The 26146-nt window shown below is 40.8% G+C and overlaps 1 protein-coding gene and 2 long non-coding RNA genes across 6 annotated transcripts in view; 1 reads left to right on the top strand and 2 right to left on the bottom strand.

Annotated features, from left to right (window-relative positions):
• MED27 (mediator complex subunit 27) overlaps positions 1 to 17565 on the bottom strand; it is an 83453-nt gene extending 65888 nt beyond the window's left edge. For 3 of the 4 annotated variants that reach the window (XM_068211195.1, XM_068211196.1, XM_068211197.1), the window contains exons 1-2: positions 17321 to 17565; positions 14707 to 14851 (exon numbers count right to left, since the gene is read on the bottom strand). In XM_068211195.1, coding sequence (XP_068067296.1) covers positions 14707 to 14851; positions 17321 to 17526 — 351 coding nt within the window. In that variant the 5' untranslated portion in view covers positions 17527 to 17565. The remainder of the gene's footprint in view (positions 1 to 14706; positions 14852 to 17320) is intronic. The other variant, XM_068211194.1, reaches the window with a different exon arrangement.
• A 723-nt stretch (positions 17566 to 18288) lies between these two features.
• On the top strand, positions 18289 to 22591 carry LOC137486163 (uncharacterized). The gene is made up of 2 exons (XR_011005604.1): positions 18289 to 19533; positions 21805 to 22591. It is a non-coding gene; the product is annotated as an uncharacterized lncRNA (long non-coding RNA).
• A 1080-nt stretch (positions 22592 to 23671) lies between these two features.
• On the bottom strand, positions 23672 to 24900 carry LOC137486164 (uncharacterized). Its single transcript, XR_011005605.1, has 2 exons — positions 24695 to 24900; positions 23672 to 23711 (listed from the first exon to the last, which is right to left on the bottom strand). It is a non-coding gene; the product is annotated as an uncharacterized lncRNA (long non-coding RNA).
• Positions 24901 to 26146: the final 1246 nt, after the last annotated feature.

Here is a 26146-nt window from a genome sequence, read left to right as displayed (position 1 = left end):
GTGATTCGAAGGAAAAACAAGAAGAGAAAAAGGCATGAAGTTTACATGACACTAACAATCCTACTGACAGGTTTTTCTGACTTTGCAAACTTCCTTTCACACAGAAGCATTCTTTTATAACCTGACAATTCCTCGTAGCCTGAAAACCTCATGAACATGTCACAGATTCTTGTTTTCAACCTCTCAGAAATTCCTGCAAAAATCTTTCTAACCTACTGGTCAGGATAACATCCAACTTCAGACATGAAATTAATAAGTGCATTTGCAGTCCCCTTCTTAAACTACTTCTGCCCTTTACAAGATTCATTGTTTCCCTAAGTACCTTTTAATGAAGACAAACAAACATCAACAAAGGTTAAAAAAAATAGATTTAAGCAACTTGCAAGAAAAGAAAAACGAAATCATTCAGCCAAGCATGTCTGACTTCATCAGCCACTGAGAAAACCACAAAGGACGTGTTGCTACTCCAGTTTGATCATGCAAGTCTCTGAAACCTTTCCCTGGTCCATTATTTATGCAGGAAAAAAACCCTTTCTAACTTTACCATAAGAGTAGTGAACATGAGACATTAGTTTTCCAGACTTCACAGTGGCTGACAAAGCAAAACACAGACTGAATTTAGGCAGCCAGCAGAGCAAGAATCTCTGAAAAAGGGCACCTTAAATAAATGTACAATAAATGTCTCCTCAGCCCACTTAAGCAGAGCCTTCAGCCACTGCTGTATGTCCATGTCTGCTTTAAAAGCAGGTCATGGATGCTTAGAGAAAAGCCACAGACCCTGATTTCCATCCATCTGGGAATTACTACATTTTGCAAGTTAGCACATATGAAAATGCACTAAGGACAGTACTCTCTGAGTTCATTTAGGCTCACAGAGTTCTACTACAAATAACCTTTGTAAAACAGCTAACGGGACCTACAACAGAGTTTTTGAAGGAATATGACTCTTAAAGAGAATAATCTTCCCATGTTCTGTTAACACAATAAAACCCTTTTCATAGCCTGACCGTCAGCAAATATGCATTTACTAGCCACAAAAAAACCCCATAAAGTTACTTCGAAATTTGTTTGAAGATTAGCTAAAAGTATCTGCAATACTGTACTTTCTGATTCAGGAACAGCTCCCATGCCATTAAAGCCTATTCCATTTTAAACTTCTTCTCCTCTGTTATTCCATGGAAGATCCACACAAGTTTATCAGTACAGGAAAAGAGCAAAACTTCATTAATAAAGTCCTATCAAATTGATACAGCAAGACTATGGTACATGAGGGAACAAACTTGAACAGTAATGTGTTTTGGTTTATCAACCTAAATTAAATCTCTTTCCCCCCATCAACCCCTTTTTCATTTCAAGACTCTCTTACTTTGCAGGGAAAATTAATTTTATCTGAGCAGGTGAATATTCCATGCCCTGGCTGCTTTTAATTCATGCAACCTTCTATGGCAACACAGTCATTTCATTTGGGCTCCTGCAAAAAATTAACAGGAAATTTATTCACCTGTGTGTGCAGATATTGTTGCCTATTACATGGAAATACCACTTTGAAACACCATATTTACAAAACAGAATATTCCAAAGCTGCCTGGTCTCTATGGACATCTGTACAACATCAAGTGCAGCACAAAACATGAGTAAAGAGAAGTTCTTTTGAAGGTCCCACACATGAAAGGGGGTCATGCTGACTCTCTGCACCTGTGCTGCTCTTTGAAGGGACAGAATCATCCCTAGGATGCATCAGCCCAAGCAATTGCATGGATTATCTAACAAGAGAGCCAGACTGCAGCTCTCCTCACAGCTTTTCCCTGCAAGAGAGATTTATTCCTTCCAAATCTGCCGGGTGCAGTGAACTCCTCTCTGCTTCAGCTCTTCCAGAGGGAAAGTATTGGCTTAGAGGAAATAACAACTAAGTAGCTCCCTCATCGACAGCAGAAAGCGAGCGCATTGACTTGTGCCCTTTCTGTATTGATGCTCTGGCTGAGTAAATGAAGATGTACAGGGGAAAAGCAAAGAGCACCACAAGCAGGTATGTGACCCAGAAAAGCACAGTAGCAATTTTCTATCTTCTTCAATCTTCCTGAAATGTGATTACAGTTGACCTTTAAATCTAGTAGATCAACCAATCGATTCTGCTGGAACAACCCCGTGTGTGATCTAAGAGCATGCCCATGCTTAAAAAACTTCCCATGCCTGCCTGGCATAGTCATTTTATTTTGTTGTAAAAGTTACCAAGATTTGTCTGAATTGATTTTACTTGCAAGAAAAACACACCATCAAAACTGCAGCATCAGCAGACACTAAAGGTCTTAGATTCTTGCAGGATGAATGCAATATCAATACAATTAGGATGTATCCATACGAGATGCACAAGAGGGATGGAAGAAGATGCTTCTAATCTCACTTAATCCTAATGCAGCCCCAAGTCTGCTTTTTTAGACTGTGGGAAAAAAATAAATACAAGGAAACCTACAAACACTCCAAAGTATTTGCCAGGCAAAACATTGAATTTGGAACGGAAAGCATATTTAACAGCTCTTTAGGAAGTAAAGCTTTAAGGCTTTCCTGTTGTGTTGGATGAGTTTTATTTCAGCTGATAAACTGTCCTTTTTTTAAAAAAAAATGACCCAAAAGAGACTTCAAGATGGTGTTTGTTGGGCTTCAAAGTGAGGACCAGCAACATCAGGGATCCTGCTCATGGGGAGCATCTCCCTCAGATTTCTCTGAGCACTCACTCTGTAGCACAACCTTTATTTTATATTTAGATATTTTACAGATGGAAAAAGACATGCACAACAAAGACACTCATGAAAACTCATCCAGCAAGCTAAAGCCAGAGGAAAGATGAGGATGGATCTCTCCAGTCCCATAACAAACTTGGCAACACTGCTGCTCCCAAAATCTTTATCCTCCCCATCAGAAGTGTTCTGGGAAGTCCACATCACACACTCGTGTTCACAGAGTCAACTACATAGCAAGTTCTTTTAAGCTGAAAGTTATGAACTTCACTCCATATTACATGCAGAGTGTCCAAAAGAACCAGAAAATTGGAAATGAAAGGTTAGCTGGTGCTTTATCAGGCACAAGAGAGCTTACAGACTTGATCAGCTCTGTGATCTATGAAATTTCTACAAACAGCTTTGGAAGAAGCATCAAATAGTGCAGCCAAAAAAAAAAAAAAAAAAAGAGAAAAAAGAAAAGATGGCACTGAGGAAACTGAAAATGCTACACTGAAAATTCTGAAAATACAAGATCTGACTCCAGAGTAAAACTGAAGCAGACGGCAAAGCAGAGAACTTGTTAAGTCTTAGTGCAGAGACAACTGCAGAGAAGACTCTAAATAGAACCCAACTGAAAGCAGATGGGTAGGGCAGGGAACATTAGAATAAAAATCTAACTAATGGTAAAACACACAGGGATGTTTTTTCTCAAAAGAGAAACATATAACCACCCTCACTGAGGGATAACCTCCGAGGGAGGAGGAACCCATTATCTTTTTAACTGCAGCTTATTTGATACAAAAGTGACATTTTCTCTGAATGAGGAATTCTTTTTCCATAAAGAAACGCCACCATCTGAAATGAGACAGAGCCAGTAATGCTGCAGTAGTTGAGAATGTCATGATTTCCATCAGAAAACTGTTTTGCAGAGATCAGGAACAGCTGTTTCAAACTGAATTAGACTAAAACTGGAAACAAGCTGTCAAAACCCAAAAAATATATTTTATACATAAAAGAACGTATTTGATTCAGCTGTTTTATCATGGTGGTCAGCCAAAAGAGAAATAAAGTAACATTCTGAGATCCAGACATTGTCGCAAAGACTCTCTCATTTTAACACTCTTTATGTAGATTTATTCCTTTGAGCATTTGGAATAGGAAAAATGTCAAACAGCTCATATCACAGATTCCTGAATATTTTCAAACCATGGGCAGCTTAAAACAGTTTAAAGACACCTGAGGACTCTCACTGCTCCAGTCCACATTCTCTGTATTTTCCGTAGCAGTAACAGGCTGGTGCAATAAGGAAAATATACTGAATTGATGTTGACACAAAAAGATTAAAATAATTCACTTTAACCCACCACTTGTGGGTAATAGCACATGCATCCAGCTCCTTTTTGTGCATGCTTGCAGATCCTGGGAGGCTTTTAGCGGGTATTTTCAATATTGATTTCCCTAGGAATAGCAGTTTAATGTAATGAGAAGTAAATACATCTATTTTAGAATATACTGTAAAATGTCACATCAAGATACAATTCCTTTGTGTCTAATGGCCCATGCAGTACACAGAGCACCTTTAGTACTCTGCCACTACCAGCTACAGGAGCTTAGAGAATCCAGATGCAACATCCAAATTAATCAAGACTGTGCTGGTTTTGAATAGAACTAATTGTTCCAAAGCACAACTCTGAACATCAAAGACCTCTGTGATTTTATTACGTGCTGTAAGATGTAGCCATTATACCCTGCTTGCCAACCAAGTCTGAGGTAATCTTGAAAATACCCTTAGCATTTCAACATGGTCATTACTTCTCATAATGATGATTCATGCTAATTCCATCTAATAAGGATATTAGTTATTACTGTCAGCTTGTCAGCAGATGAGCTTTTGAAGAAGAGGTATCTGAGAACAAGCAAATTTGTGAGCATATAAAAAATGTACACTCCAAGAAATGCATTTTTAACTCTCTAGAAGACCAGGCAATCATGCAACTGCAGCCATGTGTCATTTCTCCTCTCAGATTGCTCACCCAGTCCAGATTTAGGCATTTTAACCTGATAGCTTAAGTTTTCAGTGCACTCAGTGCTGCTCCAAAGAAGCACTGAATGCTTCACACTAAGCCAAGAACTTCACAAAAGCAACAAGATAACTGCTGCTCAGGATACAGAAACTTTTGATATTTCTCTGGAAAGATCAAAAATGTGAAAGACTAGCACCTGGTAGAATCAATCAGCTTTCATTAAATCTTCTTTTATTAATTCAGAGGACAGCTTTTTCCACATACACAGTAACTGAACAAGTGTCAGTGGTTAAAAGATTTATCTATGTTTTTTTGTTTCTTCTGCAAGAATCATTACATTCAGGCACTTTAAAATTAGATTAAATGAACTGCTATAAATGCTTGGGCTAATCTTGTATCAGCAAAGGACATGATAACATGTACTGATAAGTGTCTTTATTTCCAGAACTTCAGGATTTGACAGCTCTAGTAGATTTAAATGCTAGCTCATACCAAGAAAATACACCAGCAGCAAACGGAGTTGGGAGTGAAGCAGCTCTGAGTATAATGATCATATTCTGATCTCTTCTCTATTTTCAAACCAACCCCCAAACCAGCCCAACCATGGCACCACTGAGATTCCAGGAGAGCCAAGACATGGTTCTGAACTACTCAAGAAGCCTGACAACAGGCACAGAGTTACACAGCCTACAGTTCTCACCCAGTAATGGTCTGTCATTTCTTATTCACATTCTTCAGCTGTCACAGAGCCACAAAACACCACCCTTTGTCCAGGATTATTCTTCCCTCCCAGGAAAAAAAAAAACAGTCTGCATCGACCTCGAGAGACAAGGAATTCTGAGGGTCACCACAGACCCTCTGCTTTACACACCTTCAACATCAGCAGCTCAGTATTGGCTCCTGCTGAACTAAAAACTGCTGGCACCTTTTTGCCAAATGCACATTTTCACAAAGCAGCAACCAGTGGTCAGAAATGCAGTTTTGATTATATGCTTCCACAGTTCCTTAAGTTCCTTACACAGACTACTCTCAATTTTATTAGCTGTTAAACTATCTCCATGTTTTGTTACCCAATTATCAACAGCATGAGATTAAGATACAATGGGGAAGAACTGAGCATTGTTTATATGCAATTCAAACAAATAAATCCACTGTGAACTGTCTGGGGTGGGGGCAACTTCAGTAACTTCAAAAGAGAACTCAAAGAAGAATACAGATACACTTCTGCATTAAAAAACCCAAATAACAGTCACAATAAAAGACCTGACAACAACAAAAGTAGAGAGCAACAGGGTGACATCATTATATTTTCCATTTTATTTGATTTCCTCTAGAAGCTACAAAAAATCTTTCCCATATGAAAAATACCTGTGGGATTTTTATCACCTGCATCAGTTATTTTATATTAGTGTTCATATTCCTTGAATGCCCTTCATATGAAGGTCAGCAAATGCTTTACAAACATCTTTAATTTGCCTCAAAGAAAGCAAGAAAGGACACTGAGTTCCTGAAAACATTCTCTGTGTTTTCATGGTGGCACCATCCACGAGACGATCAGGCTGGTTCACCAGCAGCGAGTCAGTCTGAGCCATGGAGAGCTGAGGCAGAAGAAAACTGGAAATTCAAAGGCATGCTGGGTCTGAGGCTTTCTCTCAAAGCTGCTCTTATTCTGCAGTCCTGCATATTCATCAATTAATCCCCAGACAACATGGATTTCCAGTTATACTTTGTTGTATTCCTCAGATTCTGCAAGTAAAGCCTTTTCTGCTGCTCTGGTGGCTGTACTTTGAATTACCCAGGCCACACTTCTGTGTCTGTGCCTGGCTTAGCTGCTTTCAAACTCAATACAAAGCAAGGCAGTTTTAATTTAGTTTGATGACCACATTACACAATTTAGAAAGGGAAAGTGATCACTGCCTTATAAATTACATATTTGAGCCATCCAGCATGAAATGTATGAGGAGCTCCTGCAGAGGGAAAGAAGGAGTTAGAGGAGGAAGAACTAGGAGTGGGCAGAAGTGTTTTGGTTTAAACAGAGCCACATCAATCATTTCCATCCTGAAATAGGCTAACAGCTAGAACATTAATACTTATCAAAGAAACAGGGAAAAAAACCCACTCATTAGCAAATAAAGGTGTTGCAAAGCATTAAATAATTCCCACCAGCTGACAAGGGGGCTGTGATTTATAACAGTGTGTTATTGATAGATCACTTCCCATAATTAGGAAAAGGGAGACTGGTACTGCTTACAGCATTATTTTGATCAGAGCCTAGAAAAATACTGTTGAATAATAACAATCACTAGGCATAACAATAGAAAAACACCATAACATTGCTCTCAGGCTGCTTCAGATTTGAAACAAAATATTCTTAAAAAAAAAAAAATCAGTAAGAACAGCAATTCTGTTTGGACACATAACCTTACTTCACAACAGCATCCTGGTGTGAATTATTACTACGATAACTCTGTGAGGATCACAGATATAAAACATTCAAACTATGCAGCAAAAAGAAGTCAGAACCAAAGGCTAATTATTTCTCATTTTTAAAGCAACAAGTTACTCCTCATAAGTCTTCTCTTCCTGAAGTAACAGGGTAACCTCAGTCTACTAAAATGTCCAATAAATTCAATTAACTTCCCTAGTAGCACAAGTCAGCACATGCAGGAAATTCTCACCTGCCATGATAACTTTCCCAGTACAATGAAAAAAACACATTGGCAATTTTCATTTCCTTTCAGTCACATTATTAGGCGTCAAAACCACTTTTATACCTAACAACAAAAGAGTTACAATAGCCCTGGCTTGAACTTCTGTCAGAAACCAACATTAAAATCAAAGGCAAAGCAACAAAGAGCCCAAGAGCTGAAGATTCCAGGAACTCACAGCTGAGGAGGGAAGGTGCATTTCCAAAGAGAAGACATAACTGATGTTATCCATCTCTAACGCCCCAGACACTGCTTTAGGCAGGATCTCCAGGGAAAACAAACCCTGGCTAACAAGCTGCAGCTGGTGATTCTCCCTTTACTGTTGCTATTATTGTAAGCTTCCCTGTTTTTCTTATGGTTTTTCACCATTTTCTCCTCTCACTATATCCACTTTCTTTTTTTAAACTATCAATGCAGAGCTCAAAGACCCTCAGAAAAAATTTCATGTCCCACCTTTTTCCTTCTCCACTAAAGCACACATAGACTACTGAAATTACATTTTGGTACAAGCACTTTCTTCCTCAACACAGCTTTTGCAGTGCTTTTCCCCTCCCATCATTATAATATCAAGGATAATTTCCACACTACCTGAATTTGCCATCTCTGCCTTGTCCTCTCACTAAATTCAACCCTGAAATAAGAAAAGTCAGTATTCTCCAGGCCTACAATTGAGCAGTAATTAATAACTGCAGCAGTTGGGAGCACAGAGGTAACCACCTGTTTCCCAGTCATACTAAAAAAAAAAAAAAAGAGGAAAAAACAGAACAGAACATTAATGTAATTCTGAACAGCAAGGGCATTTCACCAGATATTTGCCCAAAAACACACGGAATTAAAAGCCCATAAAGGACGTTTTTCCAGACTGCTAGGCAAACAACTTTACTCAGTGGCTATATAATACTTGGCACCTACAAAACATTTCTATCCAAAGAACCCAATGCACTTGAGACACATTTAGACTAGAAACTCTCCCAAGAAGTAGGTTAAGTGATATTATCCTCCTTTATCTGCACCAAAAATGAGGCACAGTAAAAATTAGTGTGTCCTCTTCAAGGTTACAACAATTAGTGAGAAAAGCAGGAATAGAATCCAAGTGGCACAGCTCCTATTTTGTGTCCAGTGTACAAAACCCACCAGTCTGTGCCATTCATTTCTCCAGGGACAGGAATACAAATTCCTGTGGCTGATCTGCACAGGAAAGGAGCCCACAGCTGGAGTTCCCAATGCAGCCCCCTCTAGGAAGCTCTGATTCTGCTCTTACAAATCAGATTCCACCAGAATCTGTGGATCAACACATAACAGGATGTCACAATATAATAATGCTGCATTTTTGTAAAAAAAACAAAAAACAAACAAAACAAAAACGTCCTCAAAGGACTTTTTGGCCGCCTGCCTGAAATCCCCAAGAAGTGCCAACACAATAATCCAGTTACATTGTCCATGCTGCTGTAAAACTGCAATGAAGTCACAATGTTTGAGCACACCCAAAATTCAAAATTAATATTCCTTGGAATAAACATATCCTTTTCCAATCAGGATGAAGCGAGTTTTTTTCCTGTTGTGCAGTGCTTCTCTACTATCATGGTTAACATTTCATGTCATTTATTGTCATTAAACTCAGTATTTGTGTCTAATCAATACTAAGCTACCAAGTGCAGCTGTAACAAGTCTGGTCTTTCTCTACATGCTCTATTGATTTTTTTTTTTTTTTTGTGCCTTACAATAAACACAATTCATACAAATAATTTATCAGGGAACATATCAAAATAATTTAATAAACAAAACCTATCTATACCTTTTCTCTTCAGTCATGTGACAGAAAATAATTTTAACTCATTAATGGTAATCTTAACAGTTCGATTTTAAATTTATGTAAAAACAAGAGGAAGCTATGAAGCAACAAATTTACATCTAAACATTTTTAGCCTATTTCCACATGCAGATCAACAGTAATTTTTTTCATTTTGTAATTCCCAGCATATTACTTTCAAATAAATTTATGACAACTCCTGTCCAGTTTTGTTCACTTAGAAAACTTATAATGCACAGATATTGTAAAGTTTATCCAAGTTGCCAAAATAATCTCTTCCCAGATAAGTAAATTAAATCATTTTATATAAATCCTACTTCCCCAAAAAGTTACAAAGTCAGAAAAGTTGATTTTTTGCTTCCTGCTTGAAGCAGTAGAAAACAGCCTTCCCTAACACATGGTTGTCACGTGTTGTAAGCAGCATCTCATGAAGATAAAACAATACCACCACCCCTCACACACCCCCACACATGGGTTCAAGAAGAGTTGGAACTGGAGTAAAGCACATGGATAAATGCAACTCTGAAAGCAGCAGGGGATACAACACTGCACTTCAGTGAAGTTAAAAGTCAAGGAAAACATCTGAAATAACATCACCTGTTCAAGACTACAACTGCTCTCAATTTCCCCACTTCTACTGCTGTTAATAAAATTATTTGAAGGTCTGAACACAAGCCCTTCACTGCAAAGGAAGGGGGAGAAGGAAAGATGACTTGCAGAAGACTATTTTTACTTGAGCAAGTGAACTCAGCTGATGCTGCTGTCACTCAGCAATGCAGGGGAGACTGAGTTTGCTGTTCTCCAACAAACACAGCCTTCCTTCACTGGCTGAAAGTAATTCTGGAGTGTTGGTTTGGGAATTGATCCATTCTGCACACACCCTTCACCTAAATAGACAACAAACAAGCAAAAAACCTGTACAGTGGTTAAAGCTCAAGTGTGGGTCATGAACTACTAAACAGCATCCCAGCAAGAGAGGGGAAACCTGCCCAAAAAAGCATTTTCCTTGCTCAGTGGACATAAAATACACTATTTTCTGTTCCAGTGGAAACCCCTTAACAGGCACTGCCTCAGGCACCCACAGGGCAAGGGCATGGAACACTTTACCAAGGGCAAAGGATGAGCAAGTACACACTGCAGGCCATAAATAACCTCACTGAAGCTGCAGATGGAAACCCAAAGTTTATACCATTCAAAGAATGAGCTGACACTCTTGGGTTCCAAAAACCTGCACCTGCTCTGACCACCAGCATTACTGTAGCTGGATCAAGTGATCACACCACCAAAAGCTTCATGGAACATTTAATGTGTGGGGAAGTATGAGGTTGGATTAATCACAGCACAAACAAGTATTTTTCTCCCCCTACAAAACCTCTTTGTTGCCCAGTATTGAGAACAAATATTGAGAAACAATATTGAGGCTGTTGTTTAGTAAATGAAGCTGATATTCATCAGTTGGTGGTCTCATCTCCTGCAGGAAACAAGCAGCTCTGGGAGCAGGGAAGGGTGGCACAAGGGCCTTGGCACAGAAGTGTCCTGAAGAGCAAGAGAAGAGAGTTCTTGCAGCATCTACCACAAATCTGAGGTCACATCTCTTAAAAAAACAAAAAACAACAAAGCTTAATCAGTATTTCAGTCTAGAAAGTGACTTCCAAAACTTCCTTTAATCTGAGCTTAGCTGATGCCTTCTGCTCTGTGGTGATTTCCCTTGAATTCCAGGATAATGCAAGAAGCAGGCAGCTGTAATGAGGGGTGTAAGGCAGAGCCTCTGCAGACCCAGTCCTGACTGCTCCAGGCAGCAACAGACCACACACACCCTGACCAGGAGCCCTCCTGCCTGCTGCTGTCATCTCAGATTTCACCTGCTCAGACACAGCAGTGTATTACAAAATTAAAAAAAAAAAACCAACTTCCAAGATGTACATAACTACTAAACCCAGAATTCAAGTGCAATGACTCAACAGAGACAGTCCATGAGAAAAACAACTACTGCTATCTACACACATCCTATCTTACCCATAATAATCTCTCTGCATTAACCTTGCAGAATAATAGCTCATTTCTACCTTATCTAATATTGTATCTTCAGTATTACATTAGAGGGTACATATGGATCCTTCTGGGAAACAGCACTTCAATTGTAATAAAGATAACTTATTTTCTTAAATAAAATTGAAGAGGAGGGGAAAAGAAATTTATCAACTAGACCTAAATACTGTTCCATGGCTACTGCATGTCTCCATGCACCCCACAGGCAGCAAAGTAGCTCACTTTCATGATTTCTACTGATACATAAAATAGGTTAAAGCAAAGAAGAAAAACCACTTAGCTGTCACTTGCAATAAAATAAACTTCCTGTGTTTTTCAGTTATGCCTTGGTGAGAGCTGTTGAACACCTGAAAAAGGAAAGTTCCTTTACAGCTGTGTGTGTATGCAATTAATGCATTTGACAAGCTGTTGTGTTCCCAAACAGCTGCTTCCATTACACAGACAACTTTACCATCTGCAAAACTATTGGATAAACTACAGTAAGTAAATATCAGGAGAGCAGGTGCTCATAAATAACAAACGCTGCCAAGATAACACACTTCTGTAAGGGAAGTTTTCACTCTTCCCACTGGACTTCTCCTTACTCCTGAAGCAGGTAAATTTACAATTAGAAATGGAGGAACCAGTGCTGTGACTCACAGGAGCAGTAAAAAAGGGTTCAGGGCAAGTAGCTGTGGAATCACAATTAAATGCAACTCGTCTCTACTGCACTCAGCCAAAGGGGTCAGTAAATCTGCACCTGGAAGAGGGTCTTCTCCAAATACACAACCAAGCACAGCTACAAGTATTAATTATGGTAACAAACCAAGCCAGTGTCAGCTTAGTCTCATCTCCTGTGCCAACACTCACATCTTAAACACAGCATTTTCCATTTACATCTGTGACTATGATCTTCACTCCATTTCGCATCCAGCACTGCTACTTAAACCAAAAACTTGTGCATGCATCCAAGACCCAAACAAAATCAGGCATTTGCTGGACCCAACATCAAAACAAAGCTGCAAATAGAAAGATCCAGCTATTCTAACATCCAGTATCTCATGAATCATAGGACAGTGCTTTGATATGCTGAAGACTCATTTGCTTCTCATATGTAGCCCAGTTATTACCAACCTTACTTATTATTGTCCTCAAAATCACTTTTAACAGTCACCTCATGTCTTAAAAACAAGCAGACTGCATTGAGACATGCAGCACAGCCTGTGCACTCATTTTCCTTGTATTTCGTGAATGTTCTTTTGGAATGGCACCACTGCCCCAGAAGCCTCCTCCCCTGGCAGCCATGGGGCTGTTCATGCCATCAGTAATGCATGAACAATCAAAGGCAGAGGAAAATGCCCTTATCTCAGCTCATCAAAAATACAAGCAGGCAAGCCACAAAGGGGTCACAAATTAAAAATTAAATGCAGGCAGATCTAAAGTGTATTGACAGACCATCACTTCGAAACCATCCCCGCGAAGCAGCTGGAAACAGGAGGCACATGATAAGAATCGAAGGCAGCCAGAAGAAGTAATGAAATAACTCTTATTCCAGAAGTGTATTTAGCAATGAAGAATTAAGCAGGAACAGAAGGATCTGTGGTGGTAAAGCCAGCAGCTCACACTCTCACACAGGCAACACATTTCCTGCAACTTAGCCAGCATTTTTCTCTTCTTCTATCTCTGTCTCTGACTTCTGTTTCACAGCTAAAATAAAAGGTACTGCTCTTCTCCTTCAACATTTCCTTGTGAATATGAGTGCACAGGATACTAAAACTTCCAGCTTTCTGAAATCAGAATCCAGGATTACAAAAAAATTGCTCTTCAAAGCTCCATAACACTCTAAGTTAATAAAAAACTACATTACAACAGCTCTGTAAAGTTATTTCATTACTGCCTGAGTTTATTCTAATAATGACCTAAAGAAGTAATTAAATCCCTGAAGACTTAACTGCCTTACAAGTTTATAAGTTTTCCTACTTCTACTTTTGCTGAAAGTAGCAAATTAATTATTCTTTCTTCAATGCCAATAATCTGCTGCTAACAGCAAGGAACACAAGCAAACATGAAATATTTTCTCAGTTACTAAATCTACACTTAAAAATCTTTCCTGTCCCCCATTTTCCAATCATACCAAATTTCTCTCAATGCCAAATTCTGCTGATTTTAAAAATCATTAACACATATTTGTATTCTGACCCATTACTCTACAAATATTATTGTGGTATTTATACAAACATTATTGCAGAATCCTATCTTAAATCTGAGTAATATTAGAATGGTTGGCTCAATGTATAAGAAGAATTTGCCTACAAAGTATTTATGTACTCTCAAAGTCTTCCTGGCTCATGTATCATAATGAATAATTTAAAGTGGAACTGTTTCTTTTAATGCTCTAAATATTTTCAGATTTATTATTCCTGCTTACTCCTGCCGTCTTGCATAAGGGTATTAAAAGCTACAGCTCTGGACACACTTACTACTAATAACTGTTGTAACAGAAATTAATCCATCTTTTGTATTTCTTAACAGCTTACAGTATTTCAAACATAACTTCAAGAAAACTTTTAAATACTTACTCATCTTCATACTTCTATAAAAAGTAACAGGCATGCTGAAAAAAATTAGGATGGGAACAGGCAACCTGAAACATAACAGTGTTCAGAGGCCAGCAATAAATGCAATGCCATTTTTACTTAAGAAAATTAGATGAAAGGAGTATTTCTGACCCACAAGTAGATTGTTCAGAGTAGAAAAGGAAACATACCTATCCAAACCTATATATTTAATATACAGGTTTATGAAACTGAATTATGCTGTTGAGAAAGAAGTTTCTTTCAGCAAAAACAATTAAATTTTTTAAATGTAAAAGACTGCATCAATATTATCTGCCTTTTTCTTTTACACTACTTAAAATCCAATGCCATATATATGATATGAAAACAGGAGGGATGTCAAAGCTGCTGAATACAAAGCTGCTTTTGAGACCATGGGCAGAAAATGATAGGGAAAAGGCTTCAAGATTTCTGATGATGACAACTTCCCTAGAGGACTCTTTCCTAGAAACAGTTTGGAGGTGACATAAGCTGTTGATTCTCTGTTCTAATATCCCACTACAGTGTTTGCTGCCAGATGCAAGGACACAACATACTTTTAATTTATATCTACATAAGATGCTAAATGTGGAAATGCTTGGGAGTTAATACCCCCTTTGAGATCAAGGCCACGCCTTGGTATCACAGAAAAGTCTCCTCTTAATTAAAACACCATTTTATCCTTGAAAATATATTTAGGTATGTATTATGTTCCTCAATTCCCAAAAAAGCCAGCCCTTTTGGCAGCCCCAAACCCTCAGAAGTCTGCTGTATGGCTAATGCAATGGGAATACACAACTAAATCACACAGATGTGCTCTGTTACCTTGTTTGACCATTTGTAGGCCTGGAGGAGTTGGCTGTAGAGGGGGGTTTTGTCCTGCACAGGGTCCAGGCTCAGGAGCCCACTGTTGTGCAGGGGATGGTTCTCTGAGGGCTTCCCAACGAGGTTGCTCAGACGCTCCAGCTCCCTGGGAGAAAGAAGAAGGGCATTTTTTAGAGTCAGAGCTGGGAGTTGCAGATGTGCAATCCTCCAGGGACAGCAGCACGCACCAATTCTATGTTAGTAGCTAAATGAGTTTTAAATATGTCCCAAATTTGATTTAAAACAAAATCCCTCTTATTACGCAAACGATTTGAAGCAGTCTGTTGGTTGTTAAGCTCAGCTCTTCTTTAGAGAGAAAGTACAAGTCAAGAGTCTTTGAAAAGAACCTGGAAAGAATCAGACTATGGCAGGTCCTGTTCACAGCCCAGGGCACCTCCTGAGCAAAGCAATCCCTCAGAAATCAAAAAATTCTGACTTCAGCACTGCCTGCATTACTAGAAGTAATTTTTTGACCCACCAAGCAAGCAGATGCCTCATCATTTCATTAGAGAACTCCAAATTAACATTGTCCTCATATAAATATACACAAGAACTGGCATTAGTCCTAAGCCTGGAGACAATCCTGCAAAGGCTGTGATTACTCTAATCAAGTATTTGCCTTCCAAGTTCTCAGGGCAAGGAAGGATCTTCTGATTTCCATGAGCAATTTGTATATCTGTAGAGTAAAATACTCAACTGAAGCATAATAAGCACCATTTTCCCATGAAAAAATCCCTCACTGTGAAATGATCTATCATTGCTTCATATCTCATTTGTCAAACACAACATTTAATCATAACAAAAGTTAAGCAATTTTTCAAACTTGCATTAATCAACTGTAGAAGAAAGACTGGCCACTTTGCACAGATATAAAAAGCAGTTTTTCAAGTGACATGACTAATCAAGTGCTTTTCCTTCTGACTGCCCAGTGCTACACCCAAGTCTGAACTTCAGAACCTCCACTAAATTGAATGCAGCACTCAAAAGGCAGCTTATGAAAACATCTGTAAAGAAAAATCCAAAATATTTCAATTTACATTTAAGAAAGGTTACAAAAATAAACTCCCAACAATCAGGGAACTGGCAGTTAAAAGACTTCCAGACTTCACTAACACAAAATTCTCCTTTATTAATCATCATTCCTTGAAGTTTTCATGGCCTACATTCTTTCCAATCCTCTGGTGCTGTGAACACTTGCAAATCTGCTTAATACTCCTTGACAGAAGAATACAATAAAACAAGTGTGACTAGGCATAATGACTGAGGAGTTGCTGAGCACAGATACGAGTCAATATTTTCACTACATAAAAATCCACCGGTAATCTTAACTTCAGCACACCTTGGAGTATTCCCTTGCTACTTGAATAGGCCAGTTCATGGAATACCCTGAGTTGGAAGGGACCCAAAGGATCCAAGTCCAGCTCCTGAGTTGTTATCTATTGTCTGGGAATGAGATTTTGGGGTTATACCTGGTTACTCTAGGAGGCCACAGAGCTAGGCAAGGATAACCAAAGGAACAGCTCAGCTTCCATGGAACTGTGAGGCCTCCTCAACTTGAAAACTAAAAAGCAAAGGGACACAACACCTACGCCCAGAGCTGGGTACAGCATCATTCCTGAGAAGGGTTATCCACCACCTTTCCCAACAGAAGAGAAGTGGGTAACAAATTACATTACCATGAACACAGCTAAAAGTCAGGAAGGCCTTTAAATCGACAAGAAAGAAATTCTCACACACAAGACCCTGAAGCAGAAGATGTCCTGGGAAGGGGTGGTCAAGCACCTGAGGACACCTCTCTGGACAGTGCTAGGAGGATACAGCCAAAGCCAGCAACTCAGTGGTGGGATCAACACAGACAATCACTGAGCCAGTCAGGCTGGAAAACATCTTCACGATCGTTAAGTGCAACCATAAACCTCACATTGCCAAGCCCACCACCAAACCTTGACCCTAAGTGTACACGGAGTACTCAGTTCCTGTGTCTGTGTAGGGGTTTTCAATTTAAATACACAAAATTGCTGAATGAAACGGTGTGCCTGCCTCTCTCTTCTGCCCATAACTTTCCTCCACGTCTTCAGCCTCAGCAGAGTGTCTCTGCTCACACAAAACACACCTGATGGCACTCAGCAACTACACTTACCTGGGGTAACTTTCCAGCCTGACAAGTTTTGGTAATAAAACGATCATTCTTGAACCCCTTAGATGCTACTGAGTAGTCTGCACCTAAAAAGTGTCTTAATTTTTAACAAAAAACTTCAAGGATAGAGACAAATCCCCCTGCAGCCGAACACCTTCACCTCGTCAATGCAATCCCACCGACAGGCCCTTCGAGGAAACAAAACGAGAACAAAAACCAGGCAAATATTATGAGCATATTCAACCCTCTGGAGACTCTGGAGCAGAACACCACGAAGGGGTTAACGCGCACAGTGCTGGGGGGGAAACAAAACGAAGCATTTTCGCATTTATTTGCCTAAAACTTTCCCCTGGAGTGAAAACGGCCCCGCCGGGCGCTGAGAGGAGCCAGGACACCCCGGGACCCCCTCCCTGTAGCCCCGCCGGGGCCGCTGCTCACCCCAGGTCGCGGCTGACGGAGTGCAGGCTCTCCTGGAAGGCGGCCACGAAGCCCTTCTCGCGGCCCTCCAGGGTCTCCTTGTTGCGCATCCCATCCTTGAGGCAGTCGAAGACCCTGGTGACGCTGGAGCGCAGCGCCTGGATGGCGGCGATGGCCTGGGAAAACGCCTCCAGGTTCACGCCGGGGCTCAGCGCCCCGTCCGCCATCTTGGCCGGCGCCGCCGGCGCCGCCGCGGTGCACGCTGGGAAATGTAGTCCGGGCGTGTGTGGGGGGCTGGCTGTTGGTCGCCACGAAGAGGTTTTTTTTAGAAACTTTTGTCTTCTTTTCCTGGGCCGCTCTACGTCAACAGTCACGGAGTTGGCAAGGTTGGAAGAGACCTGTGAAATCATGGGATTAGCTCAGCTGGATAGAGCATGGCGCTAATAACAGCAAGAGTGTGGGTTAGTGTGTGGGTCATTTACTTGGGAGTTGGACTTGATGATCCTTGTGTGTCCCTTTCAGCTCGGAATGTTATGTGAATCTGTAAATCATCAATTCTAACCATCCACCCAGTACTACTAGCGTAACCCCTAAACCACATCGCCCCGTGCCACATCCAGATGCCTGGAATGACAAAATTACAGAATCATAGAATCACAGAGTATCCTCAGCTGGAAGGGACACAAGGATTATCCAGTCCAGCCCCTGGCCCTGCATGGACACTCCAACAATCCCACCATGTCCCCTGTTCTCCAAATGCTCCTGGAGCCCTGGGGCTGTGCCCGTTCCCTCGGGAGCCTGAGCAGTGCCCAGCACCCTCTGGGGAAGAACCTTTTCCTAAATCCAATCTAAACTTTCTAAACCTTCCCTGGGGCTGTGCCCATTCCCTGGGGAGCCTGAGCAGTGCCCGGCACCCTCTGGGGAAGAACCTTTTCCTAAATCCAATCTAAACCTTCCCTGGGGCTGTGCCCGTTCCCTCGGGAGCCTGGGCAGTGCCCAGCACCCTCTGGGGAAGAACATTTTCCTAAATCCAATCTAAACCTTCCCTGGCACAGCTCCATACCATTCCTTCAGGTCCTGCCACTGATCACCAAAGAGAAGTGATCAGTGCCTGCACCTCCATTTCCCCTCTTGTGGGAGCGGCAGACCTCAATGAGGTTATTGTAGGGTTTATTCCCTCCCTTGGATGTTCTGTGGGTCTGTAGGGTGTTTCCCAGGCACAGAACCAGAAATAAAACATTTGGAATGGGAAGCATTGACTCCAGACCTGCTGCAATAACTGCACTGAGTATGATGCAGGCAAGAGCATTTCCATCCTCCCGATGCTCCTGGGGAGACTGGAGATGTGCAGGTCCCATGTTATAGTCCCTGTCTTAGGGTTGGAGCCACCTGGTGCAGTGGAAGGTGTCCCTGCCCATGGCAGGGGCTGAAATGAGATGACCTCTAAGGCCCCTTCTAACCCAAACCAGCCTGTGATTCTGTGTTTCTATATTTCAGTTGTGATTACTGCTGAAACAAGGCCCTCATTACCCAACCTTTGCAATTCACTGCAAAGTTCAGGAGTGCTTTCACAGCACTGAACAGTACTGGTTTGATTTTGTAGGAGCTGCTTGTGTTTCCTGTGCCACTGCCAGCTCTTTTCACCCTCAGAATGCAGCTAAAATAAATAGAGCCAAAGTAAATGAAGCACTGCACAGGCCAATAGTCGCTCCACACAGAGTAAACTGCAGCACAGGGATGGGCCCTTTGTTTTCTCAGCTTCTAAAGTAAATAACAACCCCTTTCATAAAGGTATTCATTAAATTCAGTAAGCAAAATCCACACAGATTCTTTGGCCATGGGTGATCTTTCTTTTTCTGTATGTAAAATGGAAATTAATACAACAAGGAACAGCTGAGGTGTCAGTGGCCAAGTGAAGCGAAGCTTCGCCCTCCACTCAGTGACACTTTTCTGTCAAGTGATGGATTCTGAAAATTGTATCCAATCAATTAAATGTTCTCAGAACACCATGTGAGCTATTGGAAAGTGAAACCCTATTACTTAGCATGAAGAATGAGAAAATGAAAGGGCTGCGGTTCCTCTTGAGCTTAGGGATGCTGTTCTATCTGAGCACTGGGGTAAAACAAACCTGGAAGCAATATAGGCTGAAGCAATGGAGTCCAGCCTACACAGCCAGTGAAATACATAGCAGTGTGCTCCAAAGAATCAGCAACGGACTGAGCACACTTAGTAAAGTAAACAGGTCCAAGGTAGGAATAGTTCTTTGTGTTAAAAAATACTGAAGCAAAGAAAAGCAGCCAGAGGCAGAAAGGACAGGACTATCTCAGCCAGACCAGCAACGTAAACTCTTTATGGATCTGTAATGCTAGTTATTTTAAACATAAAATACCTTTCTTTGGACTAAAATAGATTGATTTAAAAAAATATTGTGTTATAAGGGAATACTTGCAGGCTGAGAGATCATTCCTTCATGACAGTATTTTTTTTCTTCCCAATACAAAGTTCAGACTCTTGATGTACATTGCAGATGTCTTTAAATTATTTTATGTGTTATCACTAGGAAATGGATGATTCTTTTCCATTTAATAGTTACTATTTTAAAACATATATTCTTACATGTCAATACTGCACTTATTTTAATTATCTCCAAGAGCCCTGTCATTGTGGTGCCCAAATGCAAGGCGTTCTGATTTCACATCCTACCTGGAACAGTAAAAAAGGTTTGACAGTTGTTTTACTATTTTTAAAATGACAAAACAGTGGCCTAAAAACAAACCCATAAATATATAAGGAACCATTTGGAACTTGCCCCTATAGAACAAAGTGCACCACATAGCTTTGCCTTAGAAACTCAAAGCAGGGCATTCACAATTTTTTGCTCCAGGGATCTGCTTTTTCTTGCATAAATGAGGAGCCAAGTCCTCCTGAACAGACAACAGGCAATTCAGAGCACTCAGAGCTCCACTGGCTCCGTGGGGAGTTAAGGCAGGCACTGCTCCAACACCTACAGATAATGGCTGAAGAAGAGAGCAGGAGCTCCTCTTCCTCTTGTTATTCCTCCTCCTGTTTTGCCACATCAAGAAGGAAAAGGCTGCATCATTTTGTGTGCTCATTTGTAGGGCATTGCTGTGCCGATGTTGCTCGTTTCTTTTAAGCAAAATTCCTTAACTGGCAGCTTGCCCAAGCCAAGGCAGTATGTTCACTTCATCTTCATTATAGGTGCATTGTAAGGGGGCATTATGGAGAAAATATGTGGAACCAGGATATCTCCAAGGTACCGATAAAAATCTTCTTGCCTTAAAATCATTAATAAAACATAAAAGCAAGAATCCAGCTGATGTTCGGCACATCCAAAAATCTTATTATCTGACAGCTGTTGAGTGGGCTCCTGCAAAATTATCTGGGTGGCTCGATATGGGCAGGCTTTCACACCTGAGCAAGCAGCAGAACTGGTATCTTTTATTCTCTCCACCAGAAGTTCAAGGACCTGGTGATCTCCCACGAAAAAAAAAAAATCACATTTAAAGCAAAGGGGGTATATCCACATGGCACAACTCAGTGTCATGTGGAGGGTGCTCCCTTAGTGCAGCATCCTGCCCACACTAATTAACCCTCTATCTCAGCCTGCCTAATTAGCTGTGGCAGACCCCTGTGCTAACACAGTGATGCTCCAGCCAGCTCAGTTCTCCCCATCAGTGCTGCTCCACGCTGAGCAGAGACACTACGAGATGGGAGAGGGAAAGCTGCTCTGAGCTGCCAGGTCTGGATCTGGAGCACATTCTCTCTGTGGCTAAAGAGAGAATTTCATTTTGGGTGCTGTCAGTCTCGGAACATACATAAGCTCTGAACTCACTTGGAGAGAAGGGAGAGGTAAAAAGTAACAATCCAGCCTGGCATCACATGCAACAAGAGAAGTTCAGCTCCCTTCTCAAGAAGAAGCTTGGCTGGGGGAGTGTGTAATTAAGATGAACATTTCACAGCAAAGTATGTTACTCAAATTGCAGCTTCTAAGAACCACGTGGGCTGTAATTAATCAGCAACATCAAAGCAAAGGGATGACTTCAGAATCCTTGCAGAGGTACTGTAAACAATTTGTTAGGGAAGAAAGTGTCCAATTAGAAATGCATTCTCATTTAAAAGAAATTCATTTTGTTGTCAGGAGAGACAATTAATGGCCACTATTGGGTTTCAAAGCAAGTGCAGATAATCTCTCACAAAACCTCCGAACAGGGCTCAATATTTGAAATAACTTATAACGTAAGAAATTATCTTTATCTTCCTCTGACAGAGATAAATGCTGATATTTATTCCATGGCAAGCTGGACTGATATTCATCACCAGAACCTCTTCATTTCTTTATACTTCATTGCTACATTCTTGACAGCACTTCAGATAAATATAATAAACTGATTTTGTTGTTGTTGTTGTTCAAATAATTGTGATGCTCAATAATGCAATTGGCAAGATGTTCTTGCTATTTTTACATTCCTATTAATTTCTTTCAGGTTTTCAGTCTTCAGTTAGCCACAGAGTTTACTACATGATGCATTATTGAAGCAGAAGAGAAGCTGAGGGGTTATCGACTCACGTTTGAGGCTTCTGCCAAGAGAAGGGAATGAGTCCTGCCTCCCTTTAGAGAAGGCTGGAATGGCAAGACATTTTCAGATGTGGAGGAGACTTGCTTTTCAGTGCTATTTATTTCCTATTGTTCCCTGAATCCCCCACTATATCCAACAATAGTGAGCAAAAATCTTATCTGAACACTCCTGCCAGAAGAAACAGTGAAATAATGAACTGAGCTGACAATGATGTAGCTATCATCAGATTTCCTGTGGGATGAATAGAGTTAGCTTCCTATTGTTTCATGCTCTCATGCGACCAGGCTCACATTCAAAAGGATCTTCTCCCACATCTTGTGGGGTGGAAAAGAGACCTGGAGGCCTCTGTCCCCTTAGGGCGTCTCTGTAACTGTAGGAACTACAATTTTCGGGTGGCTATTCAGTAATCCAGAGTGTTTTCTTTCAGTCTGTGGTTATAAGTGTCCCCATGGCACACAGAGAATCCAGATTTGTCTGCAGAACCACCAAGGGCTGGCTGGACTATGACTCTTGGATTCCCTCTTGCCTGATGAAACTGGTACTCTTGACATCAGTTTTAAGAAAATTGAAAGAGATCTGCTGTTGTGTTGTGCTGCTTCTGGAACTTGGTTCCTTGGAGATGTCAACTTAACACCTTATCCCAGCACCCAATTTACATGAGAAGTGTAAAGCAAAATACAAAAAGTAAACCATACCCAGCAAATCTCATGGTGTTATTTTATGCATGAGGAATTCTGTCCCAAAATATGTCAAATTTTACTTGCAAAAAAAAAAAAAAAAAGGCTGCTGTTTTATTCTGTATGTGTGCAATCTGCAGAGAGCTCAGTTACTTCTTTTCTTTAAACATTCAGTGATCAAATGGGGAATCTGCTGTAAAACCAAATGGGAAGAAAGTACCATTATTTAAAGGCTACAGAACTGCTTAAAATTAGAGCTGTGAAGGCACCAAAAAATACCAGAAATCACAGATGGTTTGCAGATAAATTCGCATTGCATTTAGTCCACTCAACATCTAAAAAAAACCCCCTATGCTTTTGCCTTGCTTTTCAGTCTATCTGTTGATGCCTGCTCAAAACATACTTTCTTTAAATTGGGCTTTGAGTCGTGTTCTGTTGCCCTACACATTCAAATCCCAGTCATTTTGAAAAATCTGCATAAATATGTATTTTTAAATGATGTCGTTAAAATTTAATCTATTCTGCATATTTGCAAAATCACAACTATCCTGAGCAGGTTAAATAAGACATTAGCAGGGATGAAATAATAGCAAGAACAGACAAGTAGTTCTGCAATATGCAAGTGGCTGAGACAGAATGACCCAGTTGTTTCTTCTTGTCTGTACTGATGATTCTGCAGTATTAGAGTCAGTTAAACATTGTTTTCCCCACTCAAAGACTGCAGGATTAGGCTTTTACATAATTCTGGGATATTTGTGTATTCTGTAATTTAACTAGTTAAAGCCTATTTGTTTGGGGGTTTTTTTAATGTCTAGGCCATATTTTCAAATGCTGTCTCTTGTCCCCTGTGTTTTCTTTCTGATACTGGCTTGCTTAGGGGAAAATTCCACTTCCATTATCATGAAAGATCAGGATTTGGCACAATCATTCCAGCCTCACTGCCTAGCAGCAGTCAGCAGAATTTGTTGAATACATAATGCTCCATTCTCCTCCTTACCAGGTTCTTGCGGAGGGATTTTGCAGCAGGCGAGGGGAAGCTCAGAGTGTGATGGTCGTTTCAATACCTGCTTGAGACATCCAGGAGCTCTTGCTCTTCATTGCACAGGCACAGGGAAGTTTTAGATAGCACTGTACCCACTGTTAAGAGAGTAAATATGATGAAGTTCATGGTACAGTATATGGCATTTCTTCTTGCCAGGAGCAAACTCTCACCTGCAGCCTGGAATAGCCGAGGCTGCTTTTCCCCCAGCTCGTTAAAAAGCCTGACACAGTAAAAATCCCTGAGACAAGTTCAGAGAGTTCTCAAGTCCCTGATTAGTAAATATTATTTGTGCAAAATGCAATCTCAGGACAATAAGGCCTGACACGAACCAGATTCGAGCATGTGTTTGGCAGTCCTCAGCTTTATTCCTTCTAAATACAAATGCAGCATGCCAAGCAGCAATCCTCTAACTCCTGAGCTTAGCTTTCCCCATTCCACCAGCCACTTGCCAAGAGTCATTTGCTCCAGTACTTCTCACAAAAGCCAAGCTACTTCTCATAACTCTCCATCCTAATTAAGCTACTTGCTGGCTTTTATAATCACCTCTCCATACACCAATCAATCTCAGCAGGATTTTTAACAGATGAAACTTGGCTGATTTCCCCTTAAAGCACCAACCATCCTGAAACAATAAGGTTGGGTTTTTTACTCTTTACTGCTTTTCTTGCAGGCCCTTTTTCTTCTCTATCTGTCAAAAGAGGAGGCCAACAACAAAAATAAATATTGTCAAGTATGCTTCAGGCTGAATAAGGACATGGAAACCTGCTGTTTTCCAGATGAGTCAAGCAGTTCTAGCAACTGCACGGACCAGTATTTACTTCAAGCTGTTCCACACGCACTACTGTTCATCAACCCATCAAAGAGGACAGACAGCCAAACTTTTTAACTGATATCCAGACAAAACAGGCAGAATAAAGCAATGTTCTGGGATATTCAGAACTTTAGCATTTCAGAAATTCATTACTTCGTCTTGACCTTTACTCAGGAAAACAGCTTGAATTAAACTTGGTGTACATACAAAGGGAGTTTTCAATCAATAAGCCCTTCTACAGCACTGCTGCCTGCTTCAAGACCCTACTCTGGAATTTGCAGGGCATCTAAACAGAGCTCCATTCACAGAGTCTACAACCAAGAGAGCATTGCCTCTGGAGGGGCTTTTGGGTGGAACACACATATCGAAAAAGTGCACAGAGCATCCCCGAGTCACTGCAGCACTCATCATGTTACCAGAACCCAACTGACACTGCTCAAATTGCCACTGGACTGGATTTACCCAGAAGCTTCTAATCCTTTAGACACTGCTATGTAAAACATCCTACATGAGGGGAAAATAAAAGTTAACCAATTTGATGTCAAAGGCAGCAGAGTGTTCCTTGCTGTCTCATAATGAAAGGGACATCAACACGTGGAGATAGTGGAGGTGCCAGATGATGTGGAACCAAACTGGCTTCAAACAAAAACCTGGCTTCCTTTTGTCAGGACAGAACCAGGGCAAATGCCCTCACAGTGGGGCCACAGAGCTTCCAGGACCCCCAGGCGGGGTCAGCCTTTTTGAGTCTTGCGCCATTGAGAGCAGCAAACCCAAAAGCCACACACAGGACTGTGCGCTGTCGGTGCCTGCCCGCTGCCACACCTCTGTGCCAGCTGACAGTGTCCACAGGGTTGGGATGCGTGGCGTGGGCAGCGGATACACAACAGATTGGATTGTTTCCAAAGGCTATTATGCGAAAAAGACTTTGCTTTATGCCTGGGCCAATATGGTAAACTGCATCCAGTTAGCTCAGGGAAAGGTCAGACATATTTTAAAGCTAAGAAAGGCCATCTCTGGCAGGTGTATCCAATTCAGAGAGATATATTATCCCCAAAAGAACACGAAAAAAAATATCCTTATTTATTTTATTTCTGCACATTCCACTTAGAGTTACCCTGGTGCATTGATGATATGGAATTGAGCAATGTTTTCAAGCAGAATCCAGCCAGTCTTTCCTAAAATGAGACATAGTTTGTCTAAACAGACAATCACTTCCTGGAATTTGCAGATCTAATTCCATACTTCAGTATTTAAGGCCTCCAAAAATAAGTGACATCCATCTTCCCTCTTATTAAAAAAAAAAGAAGAAAAAAAAGAAAGATTTTCCTTCTATCTGGAGATTATTTAGTGCTCTGTTATTGACACTGCTTCTATTGAAAGATTTAAAGATAAAAATGCAGTGTATTCAAGTAGTGATCATTTTTCATCGTCACTTAGTGACAGAACAGCCTGTAGTCAATTCCAACAGATTTATCTTTTCTGCTATTGATCCTGTGTGGGGCTGAGCTGTGCGCAGGGACTTGGCTGTGGTGCTTCAGAACTGCAGCAACAAATGCAAAAGGAGCGGACAAGAGAGGTGCCAAGCAGTCTTGTTTTCATTCTCAGGCTGTCTAATTATTTCCCTCTAAGTGGTGAGACAGGCTGCTAGGAGATAACTTGTGTGTAGACACATGCCACTTCCTGATGGACAAAGGGGACAGCTCACAAATGCTATTTCCC

This window comes from Anomalospiza imberbis, chromosome 21, assembly GCF_031753505.1.
Source record: "Anomalospiza imberbis isolate Cuckoo-Finch-1a 21T00152 chromosome 21, ASM3175350v1, whole genome shotgun sequence".
In the NCBI taxonomy this organism is placed as follows: domain Eukaryota; kingdom Metazoa; phylum Chordata; class Aves; order Passeriformes; family Viduidae; genus Anomalospiza; species Anomalospiza imberbis.
The sequence above is the reverse complement of the archived record's forward strand: the minus strand, read 5'-3'. Positions and strand labels throughout refer to the sequence as shown.